General features: G+C 43.4%; 1 protein-coding gene across 1 annotated transcript in view; it reads right to left on the bottom strand.

The window, feature by feature from the left end:
• Positions 1 to 533: 533 nt before the first annotated feature.
• LOC120042025 (myosin heavy chain, fast skeletal muscle-like) overlaps positions 534 to 20,196 on the bottom strand; it is a 22,843-nt gene continuing 3,180 nt past the window's right edge. The window contains exons 9-39 of the mRNA XM_038986916.1: positions 19,849 to 19,952; positions 19,274 to 19,412; positions 17,867 to 17,985; positions 17,548 to 17,697; positions 17,280 to 17,450; positions 16,737 to 17,052; positions 16,163 to 16,227; positions 15,982 to 16,069; positions 12,772 to 12,889; positions 12,454 to 12,577; positions 11,923 to 12,059; positions 10,632 to 10,887; positions 9,737 to 9,979; positions 9,237 to 9,413; positions 8,993 to 9,138; positions 8,711 to 8,801; positions 7,415 to 7,804; positions 7,191 to 7,317; positions 6,901 to 7,019; positions 6,554 to 6,750; positions 6,220 to 6,403; positions 5,918 to 6,083; positions 5,480 to 5,604; positions 5,016 to 5,324; positions 2,726 to 2,929; positions 2,416 to 2,541; positions 2,080 to 2,250; positions 1,692 to 1,796; positions 1,508 to 1,603; positions 952 to 1,083; positions 534 to 647 (exon numbers count right to left, since the gene is read on the bottom strand). Of these exons, the coding sequence (XP_038842844.1) occupies positions 627 to 647; positions 952 to 1,083; positions 1,508 to 1,603; positions 1,692 to 1,796; positions 2,080 to 2,250; positions 2,416 to 2,541; positions 2,726 to 2,929; positions 5,016 to 5,324; positions 5,480 to 5,604; positions 5,918 to 6,083; positions 6,220 to 6,403; positions 6,554 to 6,750; positions 6,901 to 7,019; positions 7,191 to 7,317; positions 7,415 to 7,804; positions 8,711 to 8,801; positions 8,993 to 9,138; positions 9,237 to 9,413; positions 9,737 to 9,979; positions 10,632 to 10,887; positions 11,923 to 12,059; positions 12,454 to 12,577; positions 12,772 to 12,889; positions 15,982 to 16,069; positions 16,163 to 16,227; positions 16,737 to 17,052; positions 17,280 to 17,450; positions 17,548 to 17,697; positions 17,867 to 17,985; positions 19,274 to 19,412; positions 19,849 to 19,952 (4,916 nt within the window). The 3' untranslated portion in view covers positions 534 to 626. The remainder of the gene's footprint in view (positions 648 to 951; positions 1,084 to 1,507; positions 1,604 to 1,691; positions 1,797 to 2,079; positions 2,251 to 2,415; positions 2,542 to 2,725; positions 2,930 to 5,015; positions 5,325 to 5,479; positions 5,605 to 5,917; positions 6,084 to 6,219; positions 6,404 to 6,553; positions 6,751 to 6,900; positions 7,020 to 7,190; positions 7,318 to 7,414; positions 7,805 to 8,710; positions 8,802 to 8,992; positions 9,139 to 9,236; positions 9,414 to 9,736; positions 9,980 to 10,631; positions 10,888 to 11,922; positions 12,060 to 12,453; positions 12,578 to 12,771; positions 12,890 to 15,981; positions 16,070 to 16,162; positions 16,228 to 16,736; positions 17,053 to 17,279; positions 17,451 to 17,547; positions 17,698 to 17,866; positions 17,986 to 19,273; positions 19,413 to 19,848; positions 19,953 to 20,196) is intronic.

The following is a 20,196-nucleotide window of genomic DNA, read 5'->3' on the forward strand; positions in this document are numbered from 1 at the left end:
AACCCAGGACTAAAATCTTGTGTAATTTGGTCAGATGATAGATTACCATTTATTTTCACGTCGTCTGGCCACATGAGATTATTGTGCGCATTATCTGGGACAAAATTCAAATGCAAAAAATCTGTTTTGTTGTATCCTGAGAACTTTGTTCTGAGTAATTTCCGTCCAATCACCAAAGTGTTCTCTCTCAATTGTTACCATGGTTATGCTACCATCTTGCTTCTCCTATTTGTTTCTTATGGAGACATTTCAATTTGGGCGTGTTCATATAAGCCCCTCCCCCTGAGTGTAAAGGGTTAAAACTATCCTGTTGATGTTATGGATGATTATAATAGCTTAGTCTATGAATTGTGTAGTTACATTTCTCCATCCTCATCCCTCAGCTGGTTAGCCAAAAAAAATGACCGCTTTGTTGGGGTGTCCGCTTTGATGTTGCTTGAATCCCAGATTGCTCCTTTAGTTAAAGTACAATATTTTTGTGGTATGAAAAGCTGTTTTCTGAGAAATAAGTCCACAGTCACAAAGGAAGTGTATGTAAGTCTACATGTTTTTAATCAATGATCAACATTTCACCATGAAAGTCATATTTTATGAAACACAGGAAATTGATAAGACTTTGGTCTTGTTTATTCAGCAGCTTCTTTTCCCTGTAAGAAGAAAGAAATAACAGAATAGATCAGTATTAATAATGAACATGATAAATATATCAACACTTGGAAATAACAGAATGGATCAAGTATTTACGACTCTGTGCTCAGCTTGATTTTCGATTTTGAAGTACCAACTAAATTTGGATTATTTACCCTGTCCTGAAATGTGTTTCTCAGAGATCCTCAACATTTGAGTGATTGTAAAAGGTCAGTATTGACATCTGTGAAGAATTAATCATAGGTGGTGTTGATGTGGTCATGTTTGAACATGTCAGGTGTAGGTTTAGGAGCACTTCTGTACCTTTCCGCTGTCGCGGCTCTTGGATCTGAGCTTGTTGACCTGAGTCTCAGCGATGTCAGCACGCTCCTCGGCCTCCTCCAGCTCATTCTGAACCTTCCTGAACTTAGACATGTGCTGGTTGGATGCTTCCTCCTGGGTAAAGAAAAGAGAGGGAGCGCCTAACATCAGTATTGAACGTTTGAAGCTTCAGGTAGCAATTTAATATATATTTCTTACAGGAATTATGAGGGAGACGGATGATACATTAGAGAAAGTGAGTGGTGGAACAGGGGATAAACTGCTGCTTCCAGGACCATGTGATCCAGGAGAGTCAGCACTACCACCAGACCAGCCCCCGGCACAAAGCTAAATAATATTCAACCCGCTCTACTTTAAATTGTTACACATAGGAAGAGGAGTCACTGTGCATACATTTCTTCAGAAATGACTTGCACTATCAACCGAGTCAATGTTGACTGATGTGCAGTACAACACTTCAACTAAACTGTCTAGACGTTTTGTAATGTCTACTAGGGAATGTAAGCTTTCAGAGGTTTTGACTAAGTCTGTGACTCACCGCTTCCTCAGCCTGCCTCTTGTAGGCCTTCACTTTCATCTGCAGCTTATCTACCAGGTCCTGAAGTCTGGCAACGTTCTTCTTATCCTCCTCAGTCTGTGGGAGAAGTTACAAGAATCAATAGTCCATAGTTTAACACACAAACCAGTGTGCTTCAGTGTGTGAAGAATGCACTTTTTCTTACCTGGTAAGTGAGCTCCTTGACTCTGCGCTCATACTTGCGGACTCCCTTGACCGCGTCTACACCTCTTCTCTGCTCGGCCTCCACCTCAGACTCGAGCTCACGCACCTTTGTGGAAGAAATAAACGTAGGCATTTATGTGAGGTGGTGAAGTCAGACGTAACAAATCTTTGTAAATCAGAGGAATGTTCTTCTACTGGTCAAGAAGTGTTGTCTGCTCCTATGTACTTTTACGATTTTAATTAAAGAGGTCTATAATAAAACAATGACATTTCATGATGTAGGTGGGTGATTCAGAGAAAAAGCCATTACACAATGCTCCTGTGTATTTTTATATGATCAAATACATTTCCAGCAATCTGTCTTTTAATCCACCCTGCTGTTAACTCACCCTGGACTCCAGTTTCTGGAGCTGCTTCTTGCCTCCCTTCATGGCCAGATTCTCAGCCTCATCCAGGCGGTGCTGCAGGTCCTTGACTGTGACCTCCAGGTTCTTCTTCATCCTCTCCAGGTGAGAGCTGGTGTCCTGCTCCTTCTTCAGCTCCTCAGCCATCATGGCCGCCTGGAATTGTAGTTAGTTTCATTTATGCACCAACTGGCACCAATCATAATGTCCCTCTGAGATCATCTGACCTCCTTTTTGAGATCTTTGTTTAACCAGCCCAGCTTCCATTGGCCTTTGGGGACAAATCTAGTTTATGTAATTGAGTAGATCATAAGGACTCACGTCAGTGATGGCCTTCTTGGCCTTCTCCTCTGCGTTCCTGGCCTCCTGGACGATGTCGTCCACCTCTCCCTGCACCTGAACCAGGTCAGTCTCCAGCTTTTTCTTGGTGTTCGCAAGGCTGGTGTTCTGAAGGAGGAAACAAGGCCATTTGTTTGACTCTCAAGATAACTTAGGCTGAAATTATGAAAATATAAATATAAAACTACGAAAATATTAAAGGTTTATCAATATTAAGCACTGTTGAATTATATATGTGTGTGTAATCGGTATGCTTGGTTGAGTTTCATTAGAAATGGCCTTTGACCCGTACCTGGGAGTGCAGCAGTCCGACGCGCTCGCTGGCGTCGACCAGCTCAGTCTCAGCAACTTTGCGTCCTCTCTCTGTCTGCTCCAGAGCAACTCTCAGCTCCTCGATTTCAGCCACCATCAGACCGTTTCTGCGCTCCACCATGGCTGCCTGCTCCTTCATGTCCTCTGCGGCGCGGACGGCATCATCAAGGTGCAATTGGGCATCCTAGGGTTCACAATGAATTAGGAATTGTGGAAGTAGGGGCGATATGATCGGTGAGAGAAATGTTAATGGGTAAAAATGTTCCTAATATCCCTACATTTCTACACTCTAATAATTAGTGGTGACTAGAGGAATCCTGGGTATCCTCAAGGAACCCCTAGAGTTCCTCAAGGAACCCCTAGAGTTCCTCAAGGAACCATTGCTAGTCAATGGTTCATATTTTCACATTTGGTTAGTTGAGGGGTTCTTGGATAAACCTTTAATGGTTGGATGCAGCAGCGGGTTCATGGAGGAACCCCTGGAGTGGAGGAAGACTTAGTAGGGGCTTTAAGATATATTGTTTTGGGGCCAAACAGAGTAAATTTAATTCATGTTCATCTGTTCTGTTGTATTGTCATCACATGTTAAGGTTGAACACGGACAGTTTTGTTGCTTCAATGAGGCCAGTGGAGGTGTATTCATTCCTCAAGAGCAAATCCCAAAGTTGGACTATTTACAACCTTACTATTTTTATATCATCAGCAATTTAAAAAAAAGAAGATTATATTAGAATATTCAATATGCATAAATATTCAAGAAACATTTTAATTTGCAGTATACAGGAATGACATTTGTGCTAACGGATGACAAAAAATAACCCTCCAATAAGCCACATCTCCAATCTGATAGGCTGCCACCTCTATAATATATTATTAAATAGGTTCAAAATGTAACCGCTCCAATCACAAAAAGGTTCCGGTTTCAACTGGAAAGGTTCTGCTGGTGCGACAACCCAAAAGGTTCTTCCAGGCACCTTTACTTCTAAGAGTGTAATATCCCTACCTTCCTACAGTATATTAGTCCACTCCAATATCCCTACCTTCCTACAGTATTTTAGTCCACTCCAATATCCCTACCTTCCTACAGTATATTAGTCCACTCCAATATCCCTACCTTCCTACAGTATTTTAGTCCACTCTAATATCCCTACCTTCCTACAGTATATTAGTCCACTCCAATATCCCTACCTTCCTACAGTATATTAGTCCACTCCAATATCCCTACCTTCCTACAGTATATTAGTCCACTCTAATATCCCTACCTTCCTACAGTATATTAGTCCACTCCAATATCCCTACCTTCCTACAGTATATTAGTCCACTCTAATATCCCTACCTTCCTACAGTATATTAGTCCACTCCAATATCCCTACCTTCCTACAGTATATTAGTCCACTCCAATATCCCTACCTTCCTACAGTATATTAGTCCACTCCAATATCCCTACCTTCCTACAGTATATTAGTCCACTCCAATATCCCTACCTTCCTACAGTATATTAGTCCACTCCAATATCCCTACCTTCCTACAGTATATTAGTCCACTCTAATATCCCTACCTTCCTACAGTATATTAGTCCACTCTAATATCCCTACCTTCCTACAGTATATTAGTCCACTCCAATATCCCTACCTTCCTACAGTATATTAGTCCACTCCTAATATCCCTACCTTCCTACAGTATATTAGTCCACTCCAATATCCCTACCTTCCTACAGTATATTAGTCCACTCCAATATCCCTACCTTCCTACAGTATATTAGTCCACTCTAATATCCCTACCTTCCTACAGTATATTAGTCCACTCCAATATCCCTACCTTCCTACAGTATATTAGTCCACTCCAATATCCCTACCTTCCTACAGTATATTAGTCCACTCCAATATCCCTACCTTCCTACAGTATATTAGTCCACTCCAATATCCCTACCTTCCTACAGTATATTAGTCCACTCCAATATCCCTACCTTCCTACAGTATATTAGTCCACTCCAATATCCCTACCTTCCTACAGTATATTAGTCCACTCCAATATCCCTACCTTCCTACAGTATATTAGTCCACTCTAATATCCCTACCTTCCTACAGTATATTAGTCCACTCCAATATCCCTACCTTCCTACAGTATATTAGTCCACTCCAATATCCCTACCTTCCTACAGTATATTAGTCCACTCGAGTACATTCCTCTGATCTATTATTTTCTACTGATTCACGAACACATCCCTCCCCATGTTCAGGATTTTGAGCCTGATGTCCCAGTCCCTTTACCTTGTACTGTCCCTGGACGTTCCTCAGCTGTTTCTGGGCCTCAGCGGCCTGCCTGTTGGCGTGGCTCAGCTGAATCTCCATCTCGTTCAGGTCTCCCTCCATCTTCTTCTTCACCCTCAGGGCATCATTCCTGCTCCTGACCTCAGAGTCCAGGGTGCTCTGCATGGAGTCAACCACCCTCTGGCTGTTCCTCTTGATCTGCTCCATCTCCTCGTCCTTCTCAGCGATCTTCCTGTCCACCTCACCCTTGATCTGGTTCAGCTCCAGTTGCACACGCAGAATCTTGGATTCCTCGTGCTCCAGTGTGCCCTGGACAAGGAGAAGCAGTCAGACAAATTGTTTAACACAAATAATTACAAACTGAATATATGACTACAATAAACACAGATAAAGGGAACATTGGATTGTAGCTGGCATTGGCTAGTGTAACACTGCTTTTCCTATGAAACAGCTGTAGTTTGTACCTCCGCCTCCTCCAGAGCGGTCTGGATCTCAGACTTCTCTGTCTCCACGGTCTTCTTGGCCTTCTCCAGCTCATGGATGCTCTTGCCAGTCTCTCCGATCTGCTCAGTCAGGTCAGAGATCTCCTCTGCACACACAAACACAGGAGCTGTTTAGACTCAGGAGATATTCAGTAGATATCACCAATGCAATGAAGTTTATCATGAATCATAATAACAGAAAATTCAATAACAGCACTTCATACTGTCTTGATAATTTGACTTCATTGGGTTGTTCAAAGGAATACCAATTTTAAGTTCCAAAAAATATATTTTAAACTTTACATGAACATTCTGAGATTGTTAAATAGTAATTTTTATATAATAATAATGATTACAGTTGATTCCATTTTCAAACACTGGTCAAACATCGGACGAAAATAACTGCTGTCAAATGCTCACGTTGCAGGTTCTTGTTCTCTCTCTTCAGAGTCTCCAGATGATCCAGAGCCTCCTCGTACGAGTTCTTCATCTTGAAGAGTTCAGTGCTCATAGAGCGAGCCTCCTTCTGAGCTCCTTCCAGCTCAGCCTGACCCTCCTCATACTTCTGCTTCCACTCTGCCAGAACCTGGGGAAATCCACGGGATTTTCATTACAACTCATTGATGGAGAGTTTTGAATCAGAAATATGCTACAATTATACTACATCTGATCAAATAGCAGACAGGAAACATCACCCTAGAGTGAGGTTTATAAATGTTCACCTTGTCAAAGTTCCTCTGCTTCTTGTCAAGGTTGGCGGCCATGGCGTTGGCTCTCTCAACGTCAATCATGAGGTCCTCCACCTCTCCCTGCAGTCTCTGCTTGGTCTTCTCCAGGGAGGCGCACTTGGAGTTGGTCGCCTCAATGGTCTCCTCAGCTTCCTGCAGACGCTGGGCCAGCTTCTTCCTGTTGGACAACAGAGGGTGGTGTTATGGTGAGTCATTTGTTGTGAAACAAATATTGCACTACACATTGAAGTAACATTTTCTCAGATCCCCATACCACCCTCACCATCCACACCGCTTATTTGAGTTATTGCTATTGTGTGCAACTCACTTGGCCTCCTCCAGCTCCTCTGTGCGTTGGATGGCATCAGTTTCGTACTTAGTCCTCCACTGAGCCACCTCACTGTTGGCCTTGGACATGCCGCGCTGCAGCTCTGCCTTGGCCTCCTGCTCCTCCTCAAACTGCTCTCTCAGGAGATCACAGTCATGGCGGGCAGACTGGACACCATGGGCCAGTGCGTTTTTAGCCTTTGAGAGAGAGAGAAAGAAAGACAAGAGAAATTAGAGAGAGAGAGTAAAACAAATTATATTAGAAGTCTCTGAGGGTGGCGTAGAAACAGTCTATGTGTAGATTAAGCTTTAAACTGTGGTGGGTGGTTTCCATTTTGGGTGCCTTACCTTGACCTCCTCCTCAATCTGTCTCTTCAGCTCCTCCACCTGCTGGGTGAAGGCCTGTTTGCCTCTGGTCAGCTGAGACACCAGGCCTTCCTTCTCCTCCAGCTGGCGGCCAAACTCACCTGCAGGGTTAGAGTGACCTCCTGTTAATGAGTCATTCTTTCTAGATTGAAATTGTATTTTGAGGAATCGTAGTGCAGAAACTATGTAGACTGAATTTACAGCCCCCGATACATGTTATTGTGTACTACTTAGGTGAACTATATTGGTTTGTTGTTCATTGTTGAAGGTACCATTTTCTGTCAGGAGTCTGGCCCTCTGTCCGCTGATGTCGTTGACCTGGCGAGCATTCTCATCATTCTTAGTCTTGAGCTCACTCAACTGGTCCTCAAGAGTACGGCACATCTTCTCCAGATTGCCCTGTTAGTGAAACATATGGGACTGTCAACTTCAGTTTATTGAATGGTAATTTAGCTGACCCTCCTCAACACTGCTTGACCAAAACATCACTACTCACCTTAGCCTTGGCGACAGCCTCCATGTTGCTGGAGAGGTCATCAATCTCCATCTTGTACTCGCTCTTCTCCTTCTCCAGCTTCTGCTTGACGCGTTGCAGGTTGTCGATCTGCTCCCCGAGCTCAGCCACACTGTCGGCCTGCTTCTTGCGCAGAGCGGCGGCTGTGGCCTCATGCTGCAGGGTGGACTCTTCAAGATCGCGACGCAGCTTCTGGAACTCAGCCTCGCGCTTCTTGTTCATCTCAATCTGAGCAGCAGTGGCGCCTCCGGCCTCCTCCAGTCTCTCGCTGATCTCCTCAAGTTCCCTGGAGAGATCGGCCCTCTGCTTCTCAACCTTGGCCCTGGCAGCACGCTCAGCCTCAATTTCCTCCTCCAGCTCCTCAATACGAGCCTAAAACAGGGGGTAGGAGCAGGGGGATGAACACTACAATACAGTTGAAACAATTGAACCTCACTACATAATAATAGTATGTATTGTATATTTAGTATAAATGTGTTTATACATAGCCAGTTACACTAACATATTTACTATATTCATTAGACAATGTCCCATTAGACAGTGTCCCATTAGACAGTGTCCCATGCAGGATCCAAACTAACAACGGTAAGAAGCAACATCTTTACATAGAAAGAAGCACCATCTTCCATCTTACTGAGCCATCAGAATCCACCAGGAAGAAGCACCATCTTCCATCTTACTGAGCCATCAGAATCCACCAGGAAGAAGCACCATCTTCCATCTTACTGAGCCATCAGAATCCACCAGGAAGAAGCACCATCTTCCATCTTACTGAGCCATCAGAATCCACCAGGAAGAAGCACCATCCTCCATCTTACTGAGCCATCAGAATCCACCAGGAAGAAGCACCATCCTCCATCTTACTGAGCCATCAGAATCCACCAGGAAGAAGCACCATCTTCCATCTTACTGAGCCATCAGAAGCCACCAGGAAGAAGCACCATCTTCCATCTTACTGAGCCATCAGAATCCACCAGGAAGAAGCACCATCTTCCATCTTACTGAGCCATCAGAATCCACCAGGAAGAAGCACCATCTTCCATCTTACTGATCCATCAGAAGCCACCAGCAAGAAGCACCATCTTCCATCTTACTGAGCCATCAGAATCCACCAGGAAGAAGCACCATCTTCCATCTTACTGAGCCATTAGAATCCACCAGGAAGAAGCACCATCTTCCATCTTACTGAGCCATTAGAATCCACCAGGAAGAACGTGTGCTACCATAATAAATGTGTCAGTTATTTTCCTGTACTGGAGCTGAGATCCTGTACTGTACCTGGAGTTCCTTGATCTTCTTCTGCAGCTGAGCTCCCAGAGACTGCTCATCCTCTATCTTGCTGAGGAGCTGGCTGGTCTCAAACTCCTTCCTAACAAACACAAACACGTTGATTGCAAAGTTTGTTTTGGTTAGACAGTATAAAGGGAGCATATTTTACCATTCACTTTTCTTGTAAGAATCACGTACAAAGTCTAATTCATAATTATAAGAATGAGCCAAGAAGAACCATTATGTTGATTAAGATGGCAGGGAATACTGTAGTAATTTATTTGTGTTTACTTCTTGATTTTCTCATCAGACTGCTGCTTGTCATTCTCCAGGTCCATTATGGACTCCTGGGCCAGTTTCAGATCTCCCTCCAGCTTTCTCTTGGATCTCTCAAGGTCCATACGGAGCTTCTTCTCTTGCTCCAGAGAACCCTCAAGCTACAAGATATAAACAGACATGTGTTGGTCAAATCTAAACAACTGAAGATAATATCATCTTACACACTATCATGTCCATAATGTAAAACTCCACTCACGTCGTCCACTTGCTGTTCCAGCTTGGTCTTGGCCTTGGTCAGAGTGTTGACTTTGTCCTCCTCTGCCTGCAGGTCGTCCAGTGTCTGCTGGTGGGCCTCTTGGAGGGCTTTCTTCTCCTTGGTCAGCTTGGCAACACTCTCATCCATAGACGCCATCTCCTCTGTCAGGTTTTTAACCTGAAAACAGCCACAACAAAATGAGTCTTTGGTCACTTCACCATAAATTGGAGAATTAGTTAAATTTATTAAAGAAATGTGTCAACAAGTACAGTACTATAGATTCAACACTAGATGGCACTGTACTCCATGTCGGTGTACTGAATGGAAATCATAAACGAGTTGGTAGCAGAACATGCAATGACTGTGGGGAGAACACCACAACTGAAATTCCACTATTTTGTGTCTTAATTTTTACTGTACCCACAAAAAGACTTGAATTACATTTCTGTTTTGAGTTGATTATTCTTTGGATTATTGTTTGGTTAGACAGTCTACAAGACCTTGTTTTCGGTGGCGTGCTTCTCCTTCTCCACTTTGGCCAAGGTGAGCTCCAGGTCATCAATGTCCTTCTTCAGCTCAGAGCACTCATCCTCCAGCTTCCTCTTCTTGGCAGTCAACTCAGCATTCATCTCCTCCTCATCCTCCAGCCTCTCAGTCGTCTCTTTGAGTTTGGCCTCCAGCTGGATCTTGCTCTTGATGAGCCCCTCACACCTTTCCTCAGCATCGTTCAGATTCTCTGAATCCTGGTTTCAGAACAGGAGAAAAAACCTGTGTTCTCACTTTGTGTATCAAAATATAGACTTGATTTAGTCAAATAAGTCAGAGCAAATCAATTTAAATGCATGACATATATAAATATATATCACAGGCCAAAAAGATCATCAAGGACTTCAACCGCCTGTTCACCCCGCTATCATCCAGAAGGCGGGGTCAGTACAGGTGTGTCAAAGCTGTGACCGAGAGACTGAAAAAAAGCTTCTATATCATGGCCATCAGACTGTTAAATAGCCATCACTAGCCGGTTACTACCCGGTTACTCAACCCTGCACCTTAGAGGCTGCTGCCCTATGTACATAGACATGGAATCACTGGCCACTTTAATAATCGAACATTGGTCCATCCTTGAAGAGGAGTGCATGTTCCCCAAGTCTTGGGGGGAATATACTGTTTTACCCACTTCATATGTACAGTATATACTGTATTCTAGTCACCTTAGAGGCTGCTGCCCTATGTACATAGACATGGAACACTGTTTTACCCACTTCATATGTATATACTGTATTCTAGTCAGGGCCATCCTATTCAAGTATTGTTCATACGTGCTGATGTGTGTGCGATCGTGTCTGTGTACTTGTGTGTCTAAATGTGCTCTGATGAGGGTTGTTGCTCACTCACAGATGCGACTTGAAGCGCCAGGTCACTCCTCTCCTGCACCATGGCCACCATCTTCTCCTCCAACTCCTTCTTCTTGGCCAGAGCCTTGGCCAGGTCTGTCGTCATCTTCTCATAGTTCTCCTTCATGTTGGCCAGCTCCTTCTCAGTCTCAGCGCTCTGCAGCAGGGGCTTGATCTTGAAGTACAACTTCATCCATGGCCAGGTTTTCACATTCATGAATGAACGGATGTTGTACTGGATGGTGAAGACGGAATCTCTGGTCCACAGAAAGGATAGAGTGACATGGTGAGTGACATGGTGAGTGACATGGTGAGTGAAATGCTGAGTGACATGGTGAGTGACATGGTGAGTGAAATGCTGAGTGACATGCTGAGTGACATGCTGAGTGACATGGTGAGTGACATGGTGAGTGAAATGGTGAGTGAAATGCTGAGTGACATGGTGAGTGACATGGTGAGTGAAATGCTGAGTGACATGGTGAGTGACATGCTGAGTGACACGGTGAGTGACACAGTGAGTGACACGGTGAGTGACATGGTGAGTGACATGGTGAGTGAAATGGTGAGTGAAATGCTGAGTGACATGGTGAGTGACATGGTGAGTGACATGCTGAGTGACATGCTGAGTGACATGCTGAGTGACATGGTGAGTGACATGGTGAGTGACATGCTGAGTGACATGTTGAGTGACATGGTGAGTGACATGGTGAGTGACATGCTTAAAGATCTCCTCCAGTGTTTTTTTTAACTTTTCCTGTGGAAAACGATATCCCAAGTATAAATACAGTAAAGTACAAACATATGTTTTGTAAAAATATATGTTTTGAGGAAAATAGTGTTTTTTAGACACAAACTTCAAGGAGTGGCATTGCCAGTCCTTAACTAGAAAAGTTTTTTTTTTTTTAAATCACTGGATGACGTCTTTAAAGCTACATTCTGCGATTCGAAGAATAACAAAACAGGGATCCCACCACTGTTTGCATACAGCTGAGGAATGGGGCTAGGGAAATATAATCCCTCTTAAACTTATATACAGCGCTCTCGATGAAAGGACTGACAGGTGATGTTAAGATCATGAGGCATTTCTTATTATTCCAGAATGAATGTGTAAATATCACTTAGTTAAATAACAATTGAACAGCTTGCTAAATCCCAAACTGCTACTTTAATAGAATGTTATAACATGTACTTTCTCATTCTCAACAACTTAAAGCATATTCACTATGTAATCACTATACATTACATACAGGTGGTTGACAGAACAGTTTGCCAAGATGTCTACTCTTCCTCACCTCCTCTCCATCATCTTGGTGAACTCTCTCCTCATGAGGAATCCACGGCTGAGAGCCTGGACCATGCCGACCAGAGAGGCCAGCTTCTCATCTCTCATCTCCTCCAGGACACCCAGCAGACCGGCTTTGAAGAACACCTGACACAGGTTGACGTGGTCAATTATGGAACCACAGTCAGGTGGTAACAGACAGAAAGGGGTGAATCAAAAGAGAGGAACAAAACCACTAGATTGATTTGAACATCATAAACATTGTAATCCTTACAAACAAACCATGGGATTTGTTGTTTATGAGCTGTAAATTATTGTATAGCTGTAGATTAATAATGTACACTAACATAGATAACTGCAGACATACCATTCTGACATAATGCACAAAATAATTAATTGAGTATAATATTTTTTATAAACATTTTTAAGAAATAATAAAAAGATGGATAGATCAACTGGAGAGACATTTAATGGTTAGAGTTTAAATGATCATTGAAGTTGTGTTTTAGTTGGCGTCTCTTGCTGGGGGTATTTGACTGACCTTGGTGTGTCCAAACTTGTAGTCCTCGTGATTCACATCAATGGACCCAAGCAGCTTCTCAGAAGCCTTCTTGTTGTCCATGAACTGGCCCTCGGGGATGACGCTGGCATTCAGTACTTTGTACCTGAATCAGGAGAAATGTTTAACATATGTCAAGTTGTAATTGGTTTGGTTAAGCCTATTCTGATGCTGGGAAAACCCTCAGAGCAAATATTTCTGTGTGTGTGTGTGTGTGTGTGTGTGTGTGTGTGTGTGTGTGTGTGTGTGTGTGTGTGTGTGTGTGTGTGTGTGTGTGTGTGTGTGTGTGTGTGTGTGTACCTCTGCTTGAAGTCAGCATAGATGATTCTGCTGGGGAAGCCCTTCCTGCAGATCCTAATACCCTCCAGAACACCATTACACCTGAGCTGGTGGATAACCAGGAAGTTCTCCATCAAACCTGCAAACACAAACCAAGTCTTTAAATTCTCTCCCTATTCCAACTAAACTACTGAAAGAGCTGCTTCCTGTGCTTGGCCCTCCTATGTTGAACATAATAAACGGCTCTCTATCCACCGGATGTGTACCAAACTCACTAAAAGTGGCAGTAATAAAGCCTCTCTTGAAAAGCCAAACCTTGACCCAGAAAATATAAAAAACGAATCGGCCTATATCGAATCTTCCATTCCTCTCAAAAATTTTAGAAAAAGCTGTTGCGCAGGAACTCACTGCCTTCCTGAAGACAAACAATGTATACGAAATGCTTCAGTCTGGTTTTAGACCCCATCATAGCACTGAGACTGCACTTGTGAAGGTGGTAAATGACCTTTTAATGGCGTCAGACCGAGGCTCTGCATCTGTCCTCGTGCTACTAGACCTTAGTGCTGCCTTTGATACAATCGATCACCACATTCTTTTGGAGAGATTGGAAACCCAAATTGGTCTACACGGACAAGTTCTGGCCTGGTTTAGATCTTATCTGTCGGAAAGATATCAGTTTGTCTCTGTGAATGGTTTATCCTCTGACAAATCAACTGTACATTTCGGTGTTCCTCAAGGTTCCGCTTTAGGACCACTATTGTTTTCACTATATATTTTACCTCTTGGGGATGTCATTCGAAAACATAATATTAACTTTCACTGCTATGCGGATGACACACAGCTGTACATTTCAATGAAACATGGTGAAGCCCCAAAATTGCCCTCGCTAGAAAAACTGTGTTTCAGACATAAGGAAGTGGATGGCTGAAAACTTTCTACTTTTAAACTCGGACAAAACAGAGATGCTTGTTCTAGGTCCCAAGAAACAAAGAGATCTTCTGTTGAATCTGACAATTAATCTTGATGGTTGTAAAGTCGTCTCAAATAAAACTGTGAAGGACCTCGGCGTTACTCTGGACCCTGATCTCTCTTTTGACGAACATATCAAGACTGTTTCAAGGACAGCTTTTTTACATCTACGTAACATTGCAAAAATCAGAAATGTTCTGTCCAAAAATGATAAAGAAAAATGTATCCATGCTTTTGTTACTTCTAGGTTAGACTACTGCAATGCTCTACTTTCCGGCTACCCGGATAAAGCACTAAATAAACTTCAGTTAGTGCTAAATACGGCTGCTAGAATCCTGACTAGAACCAAAAAATGTGATCATATTACTCCAGTGCTAGCCTCCCTACACTGGCTTCCTGTTAAGGCAAGGGCTGATTTCAAGGTTTTACTGTTAACCTACAAAGCGTTACATGGGCTTGCTCCTACCTATCTTTCCGAGTTGGTCCTGCCGTACATACCTACACGTACGCTACGGTCACAAGACGCAGGCCTCCTAATTGTCCCTAGAATTTCTAAGCAAACAGCTGGAGGCAGGGCTTTCTCCTATAGATCTCATTTTTACATTTACATTTTAGTCATTTAGCAGACGCTCTTATCCAGAGCGACTTACAGTAGAGTGCATACATTTTATTACATTTTTACATACTGAGACAAGGATATCCCTACCGGCCAAACCCTCCCTAACCCGGACGACGCTATGCCAATTGTGCGTCGCCCCACGGACCTCCCGGTTGCGGCCGGCTGCGACAGAGCCTGGGCGCGAACCCAGCCCAGCCTGGGCACGAACCCAGAGACTCTGGTGGCGCAGCTAGCACTGCGATGCAGTGCCCTAGACCACTGCGCCACCCGGGAGGCCTCCATTTTTATGGAATGGTCTGCCTACCCATGTGAGAGACGCAGACTCGGTCTCAACCTTTAAGTCTTTACTGAAGACTTATCTCTTCAGTGGGTCATATGATTGAGTGTAGTCTGGACCAGGAGTGTGAAGGTGAACGGAAAGGCTCTGGAGCAACAAACCGCCCTTGCTGTCTCTGCCTGGCCGGTTCCCCTCTCTCCACTGGGATTCTCTGCCTCTAACCCTATTACAGGGGCTGAGTCACTGGCTTACTGGTGCTCTTTCATGCCGTCCCTAGGAGGGGTGCGTCACTTGAGTGGGTTGAGTCACTGACGTGATCTTCCTTGGTTTGTGCCGTGGCGGAGATCTTTGTGGGCTATACTCGGCCTTGTCTCAGGATGGTAAGTTGGTGGTTGAAGATATCCCTCTAGTGGTGTGGGGGCTGTGCTTTGGCAAAGTGGGTGGGGTTATATCCTTCCTGTTTGGCCCTGTCCGGGGGTATCATCGGATGGGGCCACAGTGTCTCCTGACCCCTCCTGTCTCAGCCTCCAGTATTTATGCTGCAGTAGTTTATGTGTCGGGGGGTTAGGGTCAGTTTGTTATATCTGGAGTACTTCTCCTGTCTTATCCGGTGTACTGTGTGAATTTAAGTATGCTCTCTCTAATTCTCTCTTTCTCTCTTTCTTTCTCTCTCTCTCGGAGGACCTGAGCCCAAGGACCATGCGTCAGGACTACCTGGCATGATGACTCCTTGTTGTCCCCAGTCCACCTGGCCGTGCTGCTGCTCCAGTTTCAACTGTTCTGCCTGCGGCTATGGATCTCTGACCTGTTCACCGGATGTGCTACCTGTCCCAGACCTGCTATTTTCAACTCTCTAGAGACCGCAGGAGCGGTAGAGATACTCTTAATGATCGGCTATGAAAAGCCAACTGACATTTACTCCTGAGGTGCTGACTTGTTGCACCCTCGACAACTCCTGTGATTATTATTATTTGACCATGCTGGTCATTTATGAACATTTGAACATCTTGGCCATGTTCTGTTATAATCTCCACCCGGCACAGCCAGAAGAGGACTGGCCACCCCTCATAGCCTGGTTCCTCTCTAGGTTTCTTCCTAGGTTTTGGCCTTTCTAGGGAGTTTTTCCAAGCCACCGTGCTTCTACACCTGCATTGCTTGCTGTTTGGGGTTTTAGGCTGGGTTTCTGTACAGCACTTTGAGATATCAGCTGATGTACGAAGGGCTATATAAATAAATTTGATTTGATTTGATTTTTTGATTTGATTTAATTTAATTTAAATACTCATAAACAGGTTGAATATTGGTTCGTTAAGGTTACTAATATTGTATTGATAAGATGTCATATTTAACTCAATGTTTATTGTACCTGGAGTCTTTGACTCGTTGGGGATCAGGCAGCGTACAAAGTGAGGATGAGTGCTCCTCAAGTTGGTCATCAGCTTGCCCAAGTTCTCCTGTAAGAGGGTTACAAACCATGTTCTCAGAAATAATTTCTGATAATCACTACGCCTTTTGAAGGACTGAATATCCCCATTTTAAAAGCTCACCCTGAACTGGGAGGACACAGTCTGCATGGAACCACCCTTCTTCTTGCCTCCTTTCTTGGTTGTATCTGTTGTAATGGAGAAAAGTTCAATATAAATGAGAGAATCTCAGGTTAACTTAACACAGATCTTAATACAAATGCTGCCAATGAGATTGTGTAAAATAACACCTATTGTATGAGTAAATTAACCCAGTAAATCACCCAGAGAAATTGTGATACATTTAAAGCAGCAATCAGCAGTTGAAACAATAACAAAGCATGCTCCCTGCCCCTGTTTCAATAAAAACATGAGAGACGGGGCTGGAGAAATGTAACCACTCAAATGTATAGACAGAGCCATGTATTAAAGGACTGACCATCTTGTTTCCCTTTACTTTGATTACAAACATTGGAGTAAAACAAGCTCAAATTTGGGTTCTGATGGGGTACGGCGGTTGAACTAAGCTGATGTTCTTCAAGAATGAATGGGTACATATCTTAATAAGTCCACAAATGGATGTAGCAACTGCAGATTGACCCTTTAAAGAAAATGGGACTGATTTGTAACTAGTTCTTCATTAAATCTTTTGATGTGCTGCTAGTCTTACCCTCAGGTGGGGCAGCGATGTACAGGGTCCCCATCAGTTTGACTGAGGACTTCCCGTACAGCTGAAGAACTGAGTCGTTCAGGGGGTCCTTGTTCTTCTCCAGCCAGCCAGTGATGTTGTAGTCCACAGTGCCGGCGTAGTGAACCAGGGAGAAGTGGGCCTCTGCCTTGCCTTTGGCTGGCTTGGGCTTCTCAAACGCCTTGTTTTTGCCAAGATGCTGGGCGTACAGCTTGTCCTTGAAGGTAGTGTCTGAAGACTTGGGGAACATGCACTCCTCTTCAAGGATGGAGAAGATGCCCAATGGCTTTATGAAAAGAGATGTATATCAAATTAGGGATATTTACATTTAGGATCACATTTATTCTTTCAGCAAACATGCTATTATCAGAGTATCTTCATTTAGGGGCCCATAATAGAAAACATTTTGAGTTCTCAACAGTTAGATACGTTGTACCATGTGATAATATCTCACACATCACTCCATTTGAGCTTTGCTGTTGAGGTCCATTATAATCTTGACAGACAGTTTACCTTCTCAATAAGCTCAATGCAGGCAGCCAAGTCCATGCCGAAGTCAATGAAGGCCCAGACGATTCCCTCCTTCTTGTACTCCTCTTGTTCCAGGACGAACATGGTGTGGTTGAAAAACTGTTGCAGTTTCTCATTGGTGAAGTTGATGCACAGCTGCTCCATGCTGTTGTACTGTTGATGGAATTTCAGAAGGGATCATTTCATCATCATACAAGGCTGTAATCCCTCTCAATCACAACTCATTGTCTTGTTCTGGTCTCAGACTCACATCAAAGATCTCAAACCCGGCAATGTCGAGCACACCGATATAGAACTGCCTTGGATTCTTGGTGTCCAACATCTCGTTGATACGGATGACCATCCACAAGAACATCCTCTCGTAGATGGACTTTGCCAGAGCCGAGACTGAGTTATTAACCTGCAATGATAATACCTCTAATGAATACATGAGATGTTGACCATGTCAAGTGATGAGGTGAAAAGAGCTTTGGGGAAAACAACATCACTCTTCAAAACAAGCAATGCACTCATCACCAAAAGATGTATGGTGCTCAGAAGATGGTAGAAGCTGTGTTTGGCCGCCTTACCTGAGGCACAGTCTGTCCCTTGGTCACATACTCGTTGCCGACCTTCACTCTGGGGTAGCACAGAGCCTTCAGCATCTCAGCTGAGTTCAGGCCCAGCAGGTAGCCGATTTTATCAGCCACTGGAGAGAGAACCAACATCAACAGACTCAGAAACACAAGATCACTTGTTTCTGATGTCACACTGACAAAAGGTTTCGGACAAGTTGTTTTGGGGGCTACGTTTTGATATGAACCCACATCCATCAGTTTAAAGCATTTCTGGAGGTTGGAATTTGGTCTCCATAAATTATCTCCTGCTGGACTTTGATGAGGCTCTGTCTGTCTTACGTGTCGTACATCTATGAGTGGGCCTGGAATGGGGCTAATGTTTACATATTGTATATCTATGTTTGGGACTGGGAATGGGACTAATGTTTACATATTGTATATCTATGAGTGGGACTGGGACTGGGACTAATGTTTACATATTGTATATCTATGAGTGGGACTGGGAATGGGACTAATGTTTACATATTGTATATCTATTAGTGGGACTGGGAATGGGACTAATGTTTACATATTGTATATCTATGAGTGGGACTGGGAATGGGACTAATGTCTACATATTGTATATCTATGAGTGGGACTGGGAATGGGACTAATGCTTTACATATTGTATATCTATGAGTGGGACTGGGAATGGGGCTAATGTTTACATATTGTATATCTATGTTTGGGACTGGGAATGGGACTAATGTTTACATATTGTATATCTATGAGTGGGACTGGGAATGGGACTAATGTTTACATATTGTATATCTATGAGTGGGACTGGGAATGGGACTAATGTTTACATATTGTATATCTATTAGTGGGACTGGGAATGGGACTAATGTTTACATATTGTATATCTATGTTTGGGACTGGGAATGGGAGTAATGTTTACATATTGTATATCTATGAGTGGGACTGGGAATGGGACTAATGTTTACATATTGTATATCTATGAGTGGGACTGGGAATGGGACTAATGTCTACATATTGTATATCTATGAGTGGGACTGGGAATGGGACTAATGCTTTACATATTGTATATCTATGAGTGGGACTGGGAATGGGGCTAATGTTTACATATTGTATATCTATGTTTGGGACTGGGAATGGGACTAATGTTTACATATTGTATATCTATGAGTGGGACTGGGAATGGGACTAATGTTTACATATTGTATATCTATGAGTGGGACTGGGAATGGGACTAATGTTTACATATTGTATATCTATTAGTGGGACTGGGAATGGGACTAATGTTTACATATTGTATATCTATGTTTGGGACTGGGAATGGGAGTAATGTTTACATATTGTATATCTATGAGTGGGACTGGGAATGGGACTAATGTTTACATATTGTATGAGTGGACTCACCCTCTGTGCCGTCTGGCTCGGCCTGCTCCTCACGCTGCTTCTGCTTGAATTTCAAGTTGCCATGGTGCAGTACAGCTCCTGTCAGCTTGTAGATGCTCATCTTTTCATCATTACTGAAGCCCAGGACTGTAATGGCATCCTGGCATTAGACAGGAAGTACAACAGTGATGAACTGAACGGTAGTTATCTCACATACAGTACACTACAGTTCTGTTCTGTCAGCAGAACAAATGGGATGGATCCATTTGACTGGCTTCTCAGATCCACGTGATTACAGTTGACCAACACTGGTAGATGACAGCACAACATACATTTTACACAGTTCCACAGGGACTTAGTGACACTCTCTTGTGGATGTCTTACATGTACAGTATGGGCCTCAAGGTGAAGTGTGAAGGCATGAAGAGTTCCTTGAGGCACATGCCTAACTAACTCAAGGCATTTAGAATAAAATACAAAAAAATACATGAAAATTCCCAGCTGCCACCAAGTTGGAATTGCACAGTGCATTCAGTGTGTACGGTGGTCCTACCCATTCCATATCTAGAATATGATGAACCCTTTGTTTGACTCACGTCTGTGGCATCCAGCTCTTCCTTGTCGTTGATGCTGGCCACAGTGATCTGGCCCTGGCTGCACATGGGGAAGTCGTAGGGGTTGGTGGTGATGAGCGCCATTTCTATGGACAACAGAGAATGTCTTGTCAGTTAAATCTCTTAGATTTCTGCTGTTCTACCTTTACAGTTTCTCTCTCTCTCCTTTACTCAGTCGATGGACTCAAGTATTTTATATCACGGTTAGGGTTTCAAAGCTATCGGCGGTAATTTACCAAAGTTACCGTAATCTTCAGTAATTTTGGCAATTAACAGAAAATCTATGGCAACATATCGTAACTTTGGTAATTCATTTTTTAATAACTTTTA

This window comes from Salvelinus namaycush, unplaced genomic scaffold, assembly GCF_016432855.1.
Source record: "Salvelinus namaycush isolate Seneca unplaced genomic scaffold, SaNama_1.0 Scaffold60, whole genome shotgun sequence".
Classification (NCBI taxonomy): domain Eukaryota; kingdom Metazoa; phylum Chordata; class Actinopteri; order Salmoniformes; family Salmonidae; genus Salvelinus; species Salvelinus namaycush.